Source organism: Silene latifolia, chromosome X (genome assembly GCF_048544455.1).
Source record: "Silene latifolia isolate original U9 population chromosome X, ASM4854445v1, whole genome shotgun sequence".
Lineage (NCBI taxonomy): Eukaryota > Viridiplantae > Streptophyta > Magnoliopsida > Caryophyllales > Caryophyllaceae > Silene > Silene latifolia.
Genome location: NC_133537.1, coordinates 308,128,814 through 308,147,664, shown reverse-complemented (window position 1 = coordinate 308,147,664; position 18,851 = coordinate 308,128,814). Strand labels below are relative to the sequence as shown.

At 36.2% G+C, this 18,851-nt stretch overlaps 1 protein-coding gene across 1 annotated transcript; it reads left to right on the top strand.

The window, feature by feature from the left end:
- Positions 1 to 13,241: 13,241 nt before the first annotated feature.
- On the top strand, positions 13,242 to 17,463 carry LOC141617394 (calcium-dependent protein kinase 9-like). The gene is made up of 8 exons (XM_074434587.1): positions 13,242 to 14,185; positions 14,838 to 14,981; positions 15,083 to 15,235; positions 15,915 to 16,027; positions 16,123 to 16,290; positions 16,384 to 16,511; positions 16,989 to 17,088; positions 17,170 to 17,463. The coding sequence occupies exons 1-8, from the start codon at positions 13,522 to 13,524 to the stop codon at positions 17,245 to 17,247; spliced, it is 1,548 nt and encodes a 515-aa protein (XP_074290688.1). The 5' UTR covers positions 13,242 to 13,521; the 3' UTR covers positions 17,248 to 17,463.
- Positions 17,464 to 18,851: the final 1,388 nt, after the last annotated feature.

Sequence of the window (18,851 nt, the reverse complement as noted above, 5' to 3'; positions counted from 1 at the left end):
AGTACAAAAGGCAACCAGCTGATCATTATCCACCTCCAAACTCCTGATCTCACACAGCAACCGACTACACACCGAAGTGTGTAGCCCTGCCAGATTACCCATCGCAATAGGTAATCCTCTCCACCAGTGAGGGACCGCATCCAATCCCCACCTAAGCCCCGCTCATCAACAAGCGATAACCCTGTTCATTAATGTGCATATCCCCTTCTGTGGCGGGTTCCACAGAGGGCGAAAGTAGGGCGTGAAGCCACTCCCGCAAGTGACTCCACTTAATAACCATCACAGCAACCACACCAACACCAACGCTCTAACAATGATCAGCAGACAATCAATTGTTGTAGATACCTCATTTCTGCACCTCCCGCAAGCCACCCGGTGATGATTGGGCCGCATGTTTGGTACACGGAACGATTTATGACAGTTTCTAAGTTTGTCGTTAAGAGATAGCTCAAATACTTGTGTCTACCCCTTGGTTATCATGTGCGCGCCGATACGGGCGTTTTGACAGTAATTAGAGTTCATTTGGAGTCCGGTCGAAAACCGCTTCATTTTCTAATAAACCGTTTAAAATGCCGAGTCGGAATGTCCTAGAATATTCCGGATATTTTTATTACATAATTTAATTTTATACCTTTTGGTAAAATATATCCCGAAAATCTTATTTTAAGGAATAAAGAAGTTGAGATCCACCGCAATTCAATAAAGGAAACGCGGAAATCTTTCTTCCGCAGGAGGAAACCTTTGGGGAAAGGACGCAGCACCTGTTGCGCCTCTTCGAAGGATTGCAGCAGCTGATGCGCCTCTTCCCCAGCTATTTTCTACGTGTTTTTAGATTTTTCCGCGATTTCTTTTCAAAGTTTGAGTTATTCCATAACTCTCCATATTTTTTAGTCTAAATAGGGACCTTCGTTCCACATATTTTTCACGCGAGTGTCCGCCCTTCTCTTCTCCCTTTGTATTCTAAGACTGTGCTCTAATATTTTGACGTCTACGTGCTTGATCAATTGATCACGTAAGATCAGATCATTCTTAGTACCAGTCACGTTGCATGACCGACCAATTTGACCACTACACATCAATCAACTTAATCTAAATCCTCTTACCGAGGGTACTTTCTACATACATTTGAGTCGAGCAATCACTAAAACGATAACTTAATTAATCTCGTTTTGTCAAACATGTAAGTCTGAGGGTGTAAATCCCGTCTTTATTACTGTATTTTATTTATTGTACCAATTAATGTAAGGTTTACGTCGAAAGCATGCTTAAAACCGAACCTCAAAACCCTTTCATTAAACTGTTTTTACGGATTAACAGTGGGGCAGATGACGTCGAGAAGAAATGCAGCAACTGATGCGCCTCTTCAAAGAGTCGCAGCATCTGATGCACCTCTTCCAGAGGCTACCACAGTTCCTCTCTTCTTCTTCCTCGGTTCTCTGTTAATTCGTCCCCTTTTGCTTCCTTTTCTTGTTTTCTTCTCTTTTCCACGTATATAATAATCTTTTAATATGTATTCTAAATAATTATTGTATTTTATTTACGGTTTAAATCCCTTATAATCGATATTTGCGGGTTTTCGCCATTAAATCAAACCCGGATTTTTAGAGACTCTATTTGTTCATATCAAGTATCTGAGATTCGCCTTTGTACATATTATTTTTACCGTTTATTTCCAGTTTATCACGCCTTTCAATTCGTTTTCGTCCTCATAAATTTAACCTAGTTTGACATAACTCGTTTTAATTCGCCTTTAATTCGTTTTAATTTGTTTTCATCGCTTTTATGACGATTCATATGTAAATTAATATGCTAAATCACTTTCATCTGAGTCAAATATCAAGAATCAACCATTAAAATTGCCAACGAACATTAACAACTCGCAGTTCTGACTTCACAGCCAGAACTTACCTCAGGAACAGACGCAGTGACCACTGCGCCTCTTCCAAGGGACGCAGCAATGCTGCGCCTATTCCGGGATGAGTTCTGTCTCTGAACTTCCGTTCTTGCTTTGACCTAATTCTTTAATTACGCAATTAATCGACTATTAATCTTAATATCACCCTTAATCTGTACATATTTTCTAACCCTTATTTTATTTTTCTTTCTTTTATCAAATTGTCCGTCTTAAGTATATTTTTGACGTAAATCATTAAATCGTTGTAATTTATTGTAATTTTAATTTATTTATTGTATTTTATTTATGGATGATTTATTTACTTGTTTTCACATGTAATTAACTCTAAACCTTAATTCGACATTGATAAGTGCTAATTATGTGTTCACCGACTTAGTAGATCTCACATGTTAGGATCAAAATGTTGGATGTTGCATTGCATGCATATAATCGACAACATATCGAGTACAAACGATTTCCCTAATCATTAGTAGAGGCCACTATCGAGGCGGGTGGGATTAGGTGTTCAGTAAAAGGACTTCCTAATACGTACCCCCACCCTTTACTCTAGATCTCTGTGAATATCCGTGTTCATTGGCATCCACGAGAGTCATTCTAGACATAGAATGCTAAGAGTAACGAGTTCTTAGTGTCTATGTCACTACTTTGTGTCTTGGCATGACACGAGGTATTCGAACGGTTCCAATTTCCCATAAAAATTGGTGGCGACTCCACAAATGCAAACGCTTGTTCCCACGCGCCCCCTTGGACCCCCCGTGTCCACAATAGTACACAATGCAACATAATGTTAAATCAATTAAACAGGAACTGAGTAGGAAAACCCTACCTTAGCACAACTGCAAAGGGACACAAGCAAGACAATCTAGAAAAGCTCCTCCACGAATTCTTCACCTATCAACAATCACACAAACTCCAATTATCACATGCATCACCCTTCCCCCCACCCCACACCCCACCCCCCCCAAATTAATAAATCAAAGCAAACCCTAAAAGATAATCAAAGAACTAATGAAATCAAGGACTTACCGACACCAACGATATAACGAAAGATGAAGAAACTTGCTAACAATCACGCACTAGGGAGAGATTTGGAGAGGATTAGAGCGTCGTTGAAATGTTTAGGTTTTGTAAAAAAAGTAATTAGAAACTGATTAACACGTTTTATATAACTCTAATCATCTCTAAATCAAACCGCAGAAATAACACCCGTCAGACCGGATACTCGGTCGAGTATAGAGTATACTCGGTCGAGTATTCCACACACTCGGCCGAGTATTCATGGGCAGTAAACTGTCCGGATACACGACACCCTTTACTCAGTCGAGTAGGCCATACTTGACCGAGTACAAGCTTAGGAGATCCGTAGTATTACAGTATTTATTCTGATTTATGGAAAGTTAAGACTTGACATATCTTTTTTTTTTTGGGTGGGGGGGGGGGGGGGGGGGATAAGGGGTCTTTTTGGTGGGCAATTTGTAATGTTGAACATTTTGGTGGGAAGATTAGGATTTAATCCTAACTCTAATATAGTTGTTGTTGTAATCCTTGTGCAAAACTTAATATGGTAGAGTGGAGGGTTGAATGAAGGAATAAAAATATAAAAATAGATAAAATTAACTCAACCCAAAATCAAATGAAAAAAGAGCGGAAAAAACAAGCTGGCAAGTGAAGTTGCAAGAGCATAAAGAAGTAGATTGTTGCGATCAATCCTGCGAACAACATTGAAATGGAACTTCATGAACCCCGAAAAGGGGATGGGAAACTAAAGTTGTTATGACATTGTGTTTCCAATATAATCAACATGAACAGAAGTGACTCATCACTGATGGGGAATAAACCAAAGGACTAAAGGAGTCCACTACAAACACCAGAGTAGGGTTTGGTCCGAGATTAATGGCTTCAGTATGGATAGCTCATTGGTTTATGAACTGATCAGTTTTTACCAAAAGTGAGAATTTAATCGGATGTATTTTAACAATTTTTGAAGAGACTAGATAATTTAAGACACCCCCATGTTTCCTGTACATCAGTTTTGGTGATAACACAGAGAAAAGAATGACCTACATAAGCAGAAAAAATGCGAATGGCATTCACATTTTGCTGCTGAATCCACCGGTGAACTATGAACAAATCTACCAGATAATTTGACTGGTATTCACATTCCTTGCAAACTTTGTTGCACGATCTGCCAGTCTTTCTTGCATTCTGTGAGGATTCTTAATTACACGGAATTTTGACACTGATAAAGATCATTCCCCTTAGCTGTTATCAACCATCTCATTTTTTCGGCAGTGAATATAGATATTAATGCTTCCTCTAAGATTAGCCAACAGATTCCGTGCCTTGGTTGAAAATTTTGTCATTCACAACAAATTCCGTCAAAGTGCAAAGGCTTGTCATTTTGTTCCTGCCTGAAGGCATAACGCAGCCAACCCCACAGAGATATTAACTAACACTCTGCTGAAGAGTAGAGTAACGAAGTAACTTGTCTACAGTGGCGATTATGGAGGGGTTGCAGGGGATGCCCCCGCACCCCCTTTGTTAAAAAAATAAGAATAATTTTGTGTAATTAAGAGACATTAATTATGTTGATCTAGTGGTTGTGTGTAGTTTTTCCTTGTTCAAGTTCATGGGTTCAATACTTCTAGTGAACATTTTCTATTCATTATTTTTTTTACCATTTGTGTTGTGTATATTTTTCCCAATCACACAAGAAATTATTATGTTAGAACCAGATTTCTCATTATATAAGCATATTTCCGCAACTTCCGTAATTTCGTTAATTTTTCGCACCCCCATCCACAGAATCCTAGAATCGCCTCTGCTTGTCTACAGTTTTATTAAGTCACTCTCCCTTCACTCGCACAACATATTGTACTGCCAGTCCAGTCCCGCATAACGACACCATACCCTTATGAGTTATGGCCATTCTCAAGCATAGCAATGTCAACAACATTTATCTTGTACCAGTTCTCAGAGGGAGCTTTAAAGCTCGGCTTTTTTAATGGACATATTACCATTCTCAAATTCCAAGCAAAGTCTTTGTGCCTGATCTGCAATATGTGGAGACCACTTATTTTTTTCCTCAAAAACCCATTTATTCTTCGCCCTCCATACTCTCCAAGGAGTCCATAAAAGAAGAGCTTAGTAGAAAGGTGATAGTTAAAATTCTGTAGACTTGGCTAGCAGGTCAACCAGGTCGGTTGTGGGATTTACATACTATTACGCGTACCGCAGTATCCCGGAATATTCACACATACACGCACACACAGCACACCTACTAGAAAGGTGATAGTTGGGAAGTTGGGATTCTATACTTGGCAAACATGTCAACCGGGTTGGGTCTATTTGGGTCGTGTTAGTTTTGGTTTACAAGAATTCGAGTCGGGCCAGATCATTTTGGATTCGAGTTATTTTTGAGTGTATTGTTATCAAGTTATTTACGAATAATGGTCAGTATGCGATGAGTCAGTTCAAATAAGGTCGAGTCAAACTCATGTCCTCTATTCGGGTGCAGGTCAGAAGATTTAGGTGTTAAGGAAACAAATCATCAGTCTTCACAATTAAGGGAAGAATAATTCATCAAATTCTATGATCACCAATTGATATCCTATGATCACTAATTGACAGTAATTTTTTGTACATTATTCTAAGGGTTTTTCTATCATGTGCCCACTAGGCATATGTTAAGAAACCCAAAGTGGAAATAATTAGTTAATTACCTCTATAGTGTATATTCGGATATTCCTTCATTGTATTCTACCAATCACTTGCATAATTATAGGCTTAATCCTCTATTTACTAAATGAATGGGTGAAACTCCAACTTTTGCCGCCTAAACATATTTCCAAGAATAGTGCTTGATATTTTTAATATATAATATAGGTGTGGACATATTTCAGCTCTCGGCCGACTAGTTTAAGCTACTGTTTTACGCAGTCGCCAAGTTGGCTATAGAAGAAAAAATCGGGCGACTGATCATAGTCGCCAAAATAGCGACTGAATTTAGCGACCGAATTTTGTCGCCAAAATGGCGACCGCACTGTTCCCCGTCGCCAAATTGGTCGCCCGTTTTTTTACTCCATTATCCAACGACATCCCCCTCTTTCTTACTTTACCAAAACACAAAAAAAGGAAGAGAGGAACGCGACGGAAACGACGACACCACCAACAACAAACACCACCACCACCACCAATGACGACACCACCAACAACTAACACTGCCACTGCCATTGTCACCGCCGTCTCATTTGCTCATCACCATTCTTTCATTTCTCTTGTTGTTTGAAGGTGTGTTATTTTGTTTTAAATTTCAATTTATTAGTTGGTTTTTGTATTGTTTGTTTAATTTGTGATTGTAATTAGTTGTTATGATGTTATTATGATGCTTATGTATACTTATGTGATGTTTACATTGTTTTTAATATTAATTAGTTAGGGTTTGTGTAAATTGATAATTAGGTTGAATATGAATTGGGTTTTTTTGTGAAATAGTTAATATTAATTGAATTAGGGTTTTAATTGACAATGTATTGGTGATTTTGATATTGTTAGTATACTTGATTGAAAAAAATTAGTATAGTTTTAGTACTGTATAGCGTTTGGAGTAGTGTATAATGAAAGTTATTCTAATATTTGTTAATGTTAGTATTGTTGAATTTACTAAGTTATTCTAATGCTAGTATTGTTGAATTTATCAAATTAGTATAATGATAGTGTAATGCTAGTATTATTGAATTTAACAAATTAGTATAATGTTAGTATAATTTGTATTGTGTAATGTTAATACTGTTGAAGGTGATAAATTAGTATAATGTTAGTATGATATTAGTTTATTCAATTGTTAGTCTTGTTTGGAATATCTTTTAGCATAAGATTGTAAATTAAGAAGTGTAATAATGTTGTATGAGTTATATTGTTAAAAATTGTTGTTTGAAATATTTTTAGATTAAAATGAAGAGATTGGAACACAAATGGATGTACGAAGATTGGTTAGATAAGAAGAAACGTCCCACCGGTAGATTTGTAAAGGGGGTTCTTGAGTTTATTGAGTTTGTTAAACAACAAGATGGATATGATTTGGTAGAAAATAAACTTAGATGTCCTTGTAGTAAATGCAAAAACTTGAAAAAATTTCATTACATTCAAGTAGAAGAACATCTTTATACAAATGGGTTTTCTCCAAATTATTATAATTAGATTTGTCATGGAGAACCATATTCTTCAATTACCGAGCAACCTCAAACCAAACAAAATGATAACCCATATAGAAATATGGGATTTGATGCTTTGGAGTTTAATACTTTTAATAATGACAACCACGAACCTATCATTGAACAAGAACCAAACCCACAAGCAAAATCCTTTTTTGAAATGTTAAAGGCTTCAGAAAAAACCTTATATGAAGGGAGCATTATGTCATTGTTACAAGCCGCCTCTAGGATAATAACCTTGAAATATGAGTTTAATATGTCATTTAATGTCGTTGATGCTATTGCGTCTTTGCTTGAGGACGCTATCCCCGATAATAACGCCATGACTCGAAGTTTCTATAATACCAAAAAAGTAGTTAAAGGCCTTGAGCTTCCGCATCAAAAGATTGATGCATGTCCTGAAGGATGTATGCTCTTTTGGGGAGATGATGTTTTGCTTGACAAGGAAATGTCAAAGGGGTAGATATGAGACAGGTGAGGGAGCTATTGTTTTGAAGGGAAAAAGGCAAGAAGGGTAATAAGACGGGTCAAAAGAGTAAGAAACCAATATCACAAAACCAATTAATTTATTTTCCTCTAACTCCAAGACTTCAAAGAATATATGCAACAAAAAACATTATTGAACAAATGAGATGACACAAAGAAAATCCTTGTGCGCCGGGAAAGATGTGTCATCTGAGTCAAGCCATACAACTTACCACCTTGGTTATGTTTGAAAAGGCAATTTATTTTCTTGTCGCTAATTATTCCCGGGCCTAAGAACCCAAAAGCCAATTTGGATCTGTATTTACAACCGTTGATAGAAGAGTTGAAACATTTGTGGGAAGTTGGTGTGGAAACATATGATGTGTCCTTGAAGCAAAATTTTCAACTAAGAGCTTCACTTTTATAGACCATAAATGATTTTTCCGCCTATGATATGCTATCTGGATGGTCTACCACAAGACAAAAGGCATGCCCTTGTTGCATGGATAAGAGCAAAGCATTTAATTGGCTTCCTAATTCCAAAAAAATAAGTTGGTTTGATTGTCATAGAACCTTCTTATCAGATACACATCTACATAGAAGGAATAAGAAAGCTTTTATTAAAGGTAAGGAGGTGCTTGATGATGCTCCGGATCGGCTTCCAGGGGATGAGTTATGAGAGATGATATGTGATTTGCCATCTACTGTTGATGGTACTGAAGAAGAGTTTCAAGAGTTGAAGAAAAAAAAAGAGCGGTTGGTATAAAAGAAGTATTTTTTGGGACCTTCCGTATTGGAATGTATTGTTACTCAGGCACAACTTGGATGTAATGCTCATAGAGAAGAATTTCTTTGAGCTACTCATTCATACGATTATGGATGTACAAGGTAAATCCAAGGATACTATTGCTTTAAGAAAAGAGTTGAAGAGATTTTGTGATCGTCCCAAACTACACATTCGTAAGGACGTGTCTAAGCCAAAAGCTATTTTTGCTCTTGACAAAGCTCAAAGAAGGCATTGTGTCAGTGGTTAGGAAAGTTGAAGTTTCCTGATCGATATGCATCCGATTTCAAACGCTGTGTTGATCTTAAGAAACTGAAGTTGCAAGGGTTGAAAAGCCACGATTGTCATGTTTTCATGAAGTGCTTATTACTCGTTGCATTGAAACATCTCCTCCCAACTACCATGTGGAATGCAGTTACCGAGATTAGTCAATTTTTCTGAGATTTATGTTCTTCCACCGGTTCGGTTGATGACGTGATTCGTCTTGAAGACCAAATTCCAATTATTTTATGTAAACTTGAGATGATCTTCCCTCCTTCATTCTTTAATTCCATGGAGCATCTACCGGTCCATTTGCCTTATGAAGCAAAAGTTGGTAGACCCGTCCAATATAGGTGGATGTATCCATTTGAAAGGTATGTAATAATTAACTAGTATTGCAATTATAAATATTATTCATTTATGTAGTTTATTCTAATAATAAATAAATAACTTCATTTTAATTACATTTATAGGTTTCTTAATCATTTGAAGAAAAAAAATTGGTAATAAGACTCGGGTTGAAGGTTCTATATGCAATGTGTATTTAACGGAAGAGATTGCAAATTTTTGCTCTCTTTACTTTGAAAAACATATAGAAACCAAAGCAAAGAACTTAAATATTGATAAAGTCGATGAAGTAGACACAAGTTTACCCGGGTTTTTCCAAACTCATGATGATGAAGGGTGTTCATCAAGTGAAGAGACAAGATATTTGGATAACAAAGAATATAATCGTGCTCACCTTTACGTTCTTTTTAATTGTGAAATCTTGGAGCCTTATGAAACGCAATTTGTCATCGATTTCATTAAAGAACATCCTAAATTCCTAATGTGAGCAAGAATGATGTTTGAATAAGCTGTCACGTAATTCAGTCGCATGAGAGCTGAATTCTTGTAGTGTTTTGGATTCGAGTTATTTTTGAGTGTATTGTTATCAAGTTATTTACGAATAATGGTCAGTATGCGATGACTCAGTTCAGATAAGGTCGAGTCAAATTCATGTCCTCTATTCGGGTGCAGGTCGGAAGATTTTGGTGTTAAGGAAACAAATCATCAGTCTTCACAATCAAGGGAAGAATAATTCAACTTATTCTATGATCACTAATTGATATCCTATGATCACTAATTGACAGTAATATTTTGTACATTATTCTAAGGGTTTTTTTATCATGTGCCCATTAGGCACATGTTAAGAAACCCAAAAGTGGTAATAATTAGTTAGTTACCTCTATAGTGTATATTCAGATATTCCTTCCTTGTATTCTACCAATCACTTGCATAATATAAGCTTAATCCCCTATTTACTAAAAGAATAGGCAAAACTCCAACTTTTCCCGCCTAAACATATTTCCTAGAATAGTGCTTGATATTTTTAGCATATACTATAGATGTGAACAAGATATATTATAAACGCATATAATCTTTTGTATTTAAATATTTATAACATTTAATATTTCACATTCTGCATAAATTTATCTTCGATCTTTTTAGGATAAGGAAATTCTTTTTTTAACGAACTTATTGATAAAAATTTATTGACTTTTTATTGATAAGAAGTTGCGGCGAAAAAAATATGGTATTAGAAAATATTTGTTAAAATTCATTGACTTTTTATGATAAAAATTTGTATTTAAAAAATATGTTATTAGTAAATATTTGTAAATTAACATCATTAATTTCCTGGTAAAAAATTCATTTTATTATTTCCTACGATTTAAATTTTTATTTATTACTCTAATAAAAATACACTAAGGAGAACATGAAAAATAAGTGAATTGTGAATTTAAATTCTATAAATAATACACTAAAAAGTAAAACTTTATAAATACCGTAAATACATTGCACGGGGTCTATAATCCTATATTAGTAACTTTATAAATACCGCGCATTCATTGCGCGTGATCTAAACTAGTTATACTTATAGGATTAGCTTAGTTAGTGTGTGTGTGTGGGGGGTGTCTATATATATATATATATATATATATATATATATATATATATATATATATATATATATATATATATATATATATATATATATATATATATATATATAGAGAGAGAGAGAGAGAGAGAGAGAGAGAGAGAGAGAGAGAGAGAGAGAGAGAGAGAGAGAGATCGGATCATGTAAGTCACCTATTTTGGTTGAGTCAAAAGTCTAATCTAAGCCTTTAGATCTAAGAGATGAGTGGTGAGGATTAAAAGAAAATGGAAGGCTGAGATTAAAAGCTCTCAAATCCCACCCAAACCCTAATCACTCTCACAAATCCTTCCACCCTCCCCCCCTCTTCATTCTCTCTCAACTTCTCTCCGAATTTCTCCCTGCCGCCGCCACCCTCCCCTCGCCATTCCGCCGCCTCACCAACAACACACCACCATGCTTTTCTCTTCTCCGCCTTTCTCCTTCTCCATCGTTCTCCCTTTCTCCCACCACACAACACCACGCCGACAACCATACACCACCTACATACGCACCAACCCCACCCTCCACCAGCGCGCCGCCGCAACAACCCCACTATACGCCTCTCCTTCCCGTTCTCCTTTCTCGTTTCTTTTTTTTCGGATCCAAAAAATAAATGATGGTGGTTGTTGGTTGTTGATTGGTGATTGGTGATTTGGTGGTTGTTTTTTTCGGTTTTTGGTTGGTTGTGCCGTAGTGGGTGTGTCGCTGGTGGGTGTTTTCGTTTTCGTGTTTTTTTTTTTTTGGTTTTCTTTGTGTCGTGTGTGTCGGAGGGGGATGGTGGTGGTGGTGGTTGTGGTGTTTTAGTGCGTGGTGGGTCTGTTGCATTTTTTTTGTTCAGATCTGAAATAATAAGTGGTTGGGTTGTTGTTGGTTGTTAGGGTTTGGAGGTGGTGGTGGCACTGGGTGGTGGTGATGTGGTCATTCGGGTAGGAGGTAATAGGATGGTGGTAGTTGAGAAATAAGAGTTATTAGTATAAAGTTACACTTTTGCAGACTAAAGTTACAAATTCAAGGACTAGAGTTACACTCATAAGACAATAAAATTTCACCTCTATTGACTAAACTTACATTTCTATTGACTAGAGTTACACTCGTAAGACAATAAAGTTACATTCTTGAAAGACAAAAGTTACACTTGAAAGTACTAAAGTTACAATAGTATGTATATTGATTAAAAATTTTACATGCACAAAACACTTTACAACTAAAGTTACGACTCCAACGACTAAAGTTACACCTGAAACGGGTAAAGTTACACTAGTAAAGGTCAATAAATTCAAATTTATGCATAGAAACCATCATACGACTAAAGTTACACCTAAAACGACTAAAGTTACAACTAAAACGGCTAAAGTTATACTCGTAAAACAATACAGTTACATATATTTTTGTTAAAATTACATAAATTTAATTTTATAAATTCAAGTTTTCATATATACAATGACCTAAAAAGCTAAAAATTCACTCATAAATCAATAAATGACTAAAGTTACATTCATAAAGAATTAAAGTTACACTCAGAAAATGATTGGCTAAGAATATGACTTAGGGACTCAACCAAATTTGTGGACTTATCTGAAAAACTCTCTCTCTCTCTCTCTCTCTCTCTCTCTCTCTCTCTCTCTCTCTCTATATATATATATATATATATATATATATATATATTCTTGTAATTATTGATGTAATTCATGCATAAAAACAATAAATAAAGTTTCTTCTATTCTAACTGTTTAATCTTAAACTAGTTTAGATCCCCGCGCAATGACTGAGCGGTATGCATTAGTTTTTTTTTTTTCTATCCATGGGGTTTTACTTTTCAGTAGTATTATTTATAGAATTCAGATTGACAATTTATTTATTTTTCATGTTTCTCGTCATTGTATTTGATTTAAGGAATAAAAATTAAAATTGTAAGAAGTAATGAAATGTGTAATTTTTTTTAAAGCAGCTTCTTTTACTGAGAAATAAATGATGTTATTTACAAATATTTACTAATAATATTTTTTTTCAGTCACAACTTTTTATCATAAAAGGTCAATGAATTTTTATCATAAAGTTACTTTTAAAAAAATTTCTTTATCATAAAAAGCCGGAAGATAAATTTGTTCACAATGTGAAATATCTTGTGTTGTAAATATTTAAATCTAAAAGATTATATGCCCATTTATATAACATATTATGTTCACATCTATAGTATATGCTAAATATACCAAAGCCTATTCTAAAAAATACGTTTATGTGAGAATTTTGTGAGTTTCACCTATTCTTTTAATAAATAGAGGATTTGTCCGAGTCGGTTTTACCATGTCTAGGATTTTCTCGTCATCCAAAAATAAAATGGAGAATATCTAGTCTCATGTACTAGTCGTCTAGTCTCACAAATATTATCCTACAACTAGTTGTATAAGAGTTATGTACAACCGCGTCAAAGTTATCGAGCTCTCACACAAAGTTGTTGAGTTATTTTACAAGTTATTGAGCTATTTTGTGAAGTTATCGAACTTAATAATTATTCTGTTAAACTCAACAATTTTGAATCATAACTCGATAATTTTGTTAATAGTGCTCGACAACTTTATAACAAAGCTCCACAACATTGAATAAGTTGTATATATAATACATTAACTGGTCTAGTCTCCTACGAGCCTCCGACTACCAATATTGACATCCTAGAATTAATCTCACAATTTCTCTCATTTTCTGAAAAAGTCCGATGTCTGTCCCCAGAACCATTCCACAATTCCGCCATTATTGTAAACACATGTTGCTGCTGACTTTTTCACTCCCCTCTCCTTCTTTCCATTGACCTTTTAAACCTTCATCTACTCCTTTACAATCCCCATACTTTCTATCAACTTCAATTTTTCCTCAAATTCTGTAAAATCATAGTAAAGTTGTAATCTTTTTCATTTTCTACAAAATGGGTACACGTTCAAGCAAACACAGAGCCGTAGAACCAAGAGAAAACGGTCACAAACCAGAAAATGAAGGTTCAGACCCTTACCAATCGAAACCGAAACCGAAAACACCAGTGAGAGTCCAAACCCCAACAAAACCAGCACGTAAAACTGACCAAAATACAATTCTAGGAAAACCCTTTGATGATGTGAAAATGCACTACACATTAGGGAAAGAATTGGGCAGGGGACAATTTGGGGTAACATACTTATGCACTGACAAAAACACAGGTCAACAGTTAGCATGTAAATCAATTTCAAAGAAAAAATTGGTAACAAAAGCTGATAAAGAGGATATGAGAAGAGAAATTCAGATAATGCAACATTTAAGTGGTCAACCTAATATTGTAGAGTTTAAAGGAGCATATGAGGATAAAACATCTGTTAATCTTGTAATGGAGTTGTGTGCAGGTGGTGAATTGTTTGATAGGATTATTGCTAAAGGACATTACAGTGAAAAAGCTGCTGCAACAATATTAAGACAGATTGTTAATGTTGTTCATGTTTGTCACTTTATGGGTGTTATGCATAGAGATTTGAAACCTGAGAATTTCTTGTTGTCTACTAAGGATGAGAATGCTACTTTGAAAGCTACTGATTTTGGTCTTTCTGTCTTTATTGAGGGAGGTATTGTTGTGTTCTCTTTCGGCTTTTGCGGTTTTTTATATATGAAATGGTCTTGTGGTAATATTTTATGGAAATGATGATCCATATTATGGTCATATGGAAACAGCTAGTCTCTTTGTGTTGCAAGCACAATGATGATCCATAATTTGCAATTTGCAGAAGCCCTTGAGGCATTATTTTTGTTGTTGTTGTTGTTGTGGATTATTAGTTAAATGGGTTGGTCTCACATTATAGTTGTTGATTCCGCGGAATTGGGTGTATGTTGCCACATAGGTAAGTGTAGGGAACGCCTGATCCCCGCTGAGCTGTATAAGTGATTATTTTGCCCTCATTGGTAGCTTGATTTTGAGGTATACATTGTACAGAGGAAGCGGCGTCAGTCCTATTCGGTTAGCAGCTGTTTGGGAAAATTATATTTTTTTTTGGGTTGGTTCAGGTTTGGTTTCAGAAATAAGGATTGGGTGGCTAATTATGGGTAGCGAGATTAGCTGATGTAGAACATTTGTGGATCTGCTTATGTGTATTCTAGAGTTGTTATATTCATGCTTAAGCTGTATACTTGCTGATATTATGCGCGCCGACTGTCGAATTGAATTCTGGGCTGTCATCGTGTTGGTTGTTTGACTTTGACATATACATGTTTTACATTCAGGTAAAGTCTATGGCGATATAGTAGGCAGTGCTTATTACGTTGCTCCTGAGGTATTACGCCGTAGGTACGGGAAGGAGATTGATATATGGAGTGCCGGGGTGATGCTGTACATTCTTCTCAGTGGAGTGCCTCCCTTTTGGGCTGGTAATCATATCCTCTGCATATATGTTAAGTTGTAAATCGGATTGTGCAATGGCTTCCTTAATTCTTATGCTCATTGCTTTGGTTAATGTTTTTTGCCCAAGATTCGGAGAAAGGGATATTTGATGCTATATTGCAAGGACATGTTGATTTTGAAAGCAAGCCCTGGCAATCAATCTCGAATGGTGCAAAGGACCTTGTGAGAAAGATGTTGACTGCAGATCCCAATAAAAGAATCACAGCTGCTCAAGTTCTTGGTATGTATGCTCCCGTTTTTTGAACCAGTTATTGATGACTGTGTCGAACTTAATTATTTCTGATCACTAGTCAATAAAAACCATGACGATGTTCTCTTGCTTTGTGGACTGTATCCTACACAATGATTTACGGTCATATGGAGTACTATCATCCGTATTAATCCAAGCTTAAGTGATACTCAAAGATTATTCTGAACCTTTTAACGAGTAAGCACGAGAGGGCCACGCAAATTTAACACGATGTCTTTGAGTAATACTCGTCAGTCTTCTTCTAGGATGGGACCCCTTTAGTCTCACCTTCCCTCCTCACCCTTGCTCTCCTTTGCAAGGGCCACGCAAACTATCTTAAGTAAAACTTTTCAAAGTATTTTTCACTGAATCTGCATATCGAATCCATAAAGTGTCACTTGTTTACGCTAGTCTCAAAAACGTAAGCAAACTTTCCTCTTTTACCCGGTCTTGTGACTAAATTGTTGCATGTCGGTATGTCTGCATTATGGCACAAATACAGGGATGTAATTTGAATGTTTGTGTATGAATGCTAATGAAATTGTATCCTCTAATCATCATGGAATCATTTCTAGAACGGTAAGGCTACATTGCTTATGGTGTATTGCAATATTACCTTGCAAATTGAAATGAATGTTGTGTACTAAAAATTTCTTGTACTGCGATTTAGAACATCCGTGGCTCAGAGAAGGTGAAGCGTCAGACAAGCCAATTGACGGTGCTGTTCTCACCAGGATGAAGCAATTAAGAGTTATGAACAAGCTCAAGAAGCTTGCACTTAAGGCATGTTAAACTATTAATCCCTCTCACAAGCACCGAGATGTCTTCAAGGATGTAAAAAGTATTTTCAATAAATGAAATAATATTTTGATTAACAGGTGATTGCTGAAAGTCTTCCTGATGATGAGATCCAAGGGCTGAAACAAATGTTTGCAAATATGGATACTGATGGTAGCGGGACAATCACGTACGAAGAACTGAAGGAGGGATTGTCTCGGCTTGGATCGAAAGTTCCAGAATCAGAAGTGAAGGCGCTCATGGAAGCTGTAAGAAATTCTTACTGTTGTATTTGTATTATACAGTAACCAAGCACTTATCCTTGAAGCTTTATTCAACTATATTTTCTTGTGCTTTTTCAGGCTGATCAAGATGGTAGTGGAGAAATTGATTACATTGAGTTCGTTACAGCCACAATGCATAGATACAGGCTTGAAAGAGATGATCAGCTTTACAAAACATTCCAGTACTTCGACCAAGACAATAGTGGGTAAGCAGCTTCTTGGTCCATGCATCAATGCACGATACTTTCCAGACTCTCCTTATCGCATATAAATATAAACAATCAACTGTGTCACAATTAATTGTCTGTGTTAGGAAACTGATAAGAGTATGATCGGTGATAACTGAGACGATATATTGAACATTCTCAGAAACAGAAGCAAATGCTTACTGATATATTAAGTCAACCTAATGAATAAATGGGTATGTCTCACAATTTCACTAAATGAGACCGTTTTTAAAGCTAAACAATAATAGACCATTATAAACTTCTACTCTGGTTTCCCCAAGCAAGGACTAAAGGGTGTTCATAATACATAACCTTTCCGGAAAATAAGTTATATCTGAATGACACTTAGTTTAAAGTCGTCTAATATGCTTCTTAATTGCTAATGCTTGTATATTGTCGCGAAGATTTCTTGATGTTAATATTTTAACTGACAAGTGGTGCAATGAGATACTACAGATTTATCACAACAGATGAGCTTGAAACCGCAATGAGGGAATATGGAATTGCTGATGAGAATTGCATTAAAGAGATATTGGCAGAAGTAGACACCGACAATGTAAGATTCACTTGTATATTCTGATAGTATAGACTCCTTGCTAATGAAATGCATAAGCTCATCCATATGTTTTCCATACAGGATGGACGAATTAATTTTGATGAATTTGTCGCTATGATGAGAAACGGGACCCAGAATCCAGCTGCCAAGCTATTCTAGGCTATACTATCGGTTGGAAATGAGGACACAAGCTTCAGGTTGAATTTTTTGCTTTGTAAAAAGTTTGTGCATATACATATACCCTTTCAAGTGTTGTTTTTACCTGTCGGAGTTGAAATTGCAAGATTTGTTTGATGTTTTTGAAGATTCCCAACATGTACCCAAAAAACACAGAAACTTTTGGTTTTGTGAAAGTTACAACTGGTTCATGTTTCATTCGAGTGAGCTTAATGCTTCCAATTTTAATTGGCTTCTATTGTCGATGAATTAAGCATGTTTCCTTGATTAGTACGGAGTATTTTCTTCTACTTAAACAAGAGCAGTAGATAAATAGTTGGGAATAGAACGAGACAAAACTGCACTTGGGTGCCGGAATAACTCATGTAAATTGTTTGTCTTGATCTCAATTCTTAACCACGATCTCCAAACGCTTCGTCCGTTTTGAGGGTGATACCTGCAATTACATCCGACAAATAGGTCATGCAGTGCCACTCGAGTGAGCTGTGAGCCTTAGCTTTTAAATCAGGATCAAACGGATCAATACTTAAATTAGTATTAGCTTCGATTTCTTTTCAACTGAGGTTCATTAAGTTTTATCTTATTATATTTAGAGTTGTTTTGGGTGTAGTACACGTTTGAGCCTGGTCAATACCGAATCAAATCAGATTCAAGTTGAATTAATCGTTGGTTTAGGTACTTAAATAGTTGAGAGAGATAGAGGAGAAATCTCTCTCTAACTCAAGAATTTGAGAGGTTAGAAATTAATTTCGGTCTCCTCTCCCCAGCATTCATGTATCTTCTTCACCCATTTTCTATATATTCATACATAATCATCTCTCCTGGATCTATTATGTATAATTATGTAGATTTGTTTTTTTCATTTTAGTCATTTCATTGAAAATTTTCAGTCTTCTTCCTATATTTTTACCTTCTTAAAAGACTAGACTTTAATTTACTCTCTATTTTAGTCCAGGAGAGTTCTTTTTAGTCCTATATATTAGCTGAAAAAGAAGGTTTAAATTAAGGATTAAAGAGCAGCATTTCAAGATTTATCTTCAATGGTACTAAATCATTGTTGATACTCGAAATGTAAGAGTGGTATTTCAAGAATTTTTTCCATACATTGCACTTGGAGTTTGAATCTCCTTGGCTCTCTAGCATTTTTTGTGATTCCATCCACACTCTAGCCTCCCATCTGCTGCCACCCTTTCGCCAAAGATGGGGTCATCCCTTGACCCATCTCCGGCGAACGATCATCTCATCGTCTTTTGATCATCTTTCCTTCATTGATCCCGTTTCTTTCGGATCACTCGACTGATCATCGGGTTTTTTCTTGCTCCGGGGTAGTTTTGGGTGTGTGGGTGTTGTTTGTGGTGGTTTGCCCGGTGATCCTCCTTTTCCCCAACGATCTCCTATTCCTTGCTTCAACCGGTCTTGCATGCAACTCCGGGGTGTGTTCCGGCCCCTGAGGTTTTCCCCACCCCCGTGATAAGGCGTTTTCCCTAGTTTTTATGTTATTGCCGGTCTTTGGGATGGGTTTTCCCCCATCGGGTTTGGGTCTAGGTTCACTATCGTTCCCGCCCTTCCGTCCCCTTGTCCTGTCA

Coding starts and splice junctions, on each gene's coding strand:
- LOC141617394 (XM_074434587.1), top strand. CDS start 13,522: ATGGGTACACGTTCAAGCAAACACAGAGCCGTAGAACCAAGAGAAAAC. Junction 14,186..14,837: donor TTCTGTCTTTATTGAGGGAG/GTATTGTTGTGT, acceptor TTTTACATTCAG/GTAAAGTCTATGGCGATATA. Junction 15,236..15,914: donor CACAGCTGCTCAAGTTCTTG/GTATGTATGCTC, acceptor ACTGCGATTTAG/AACATCCGTGGCTCAGAGAA.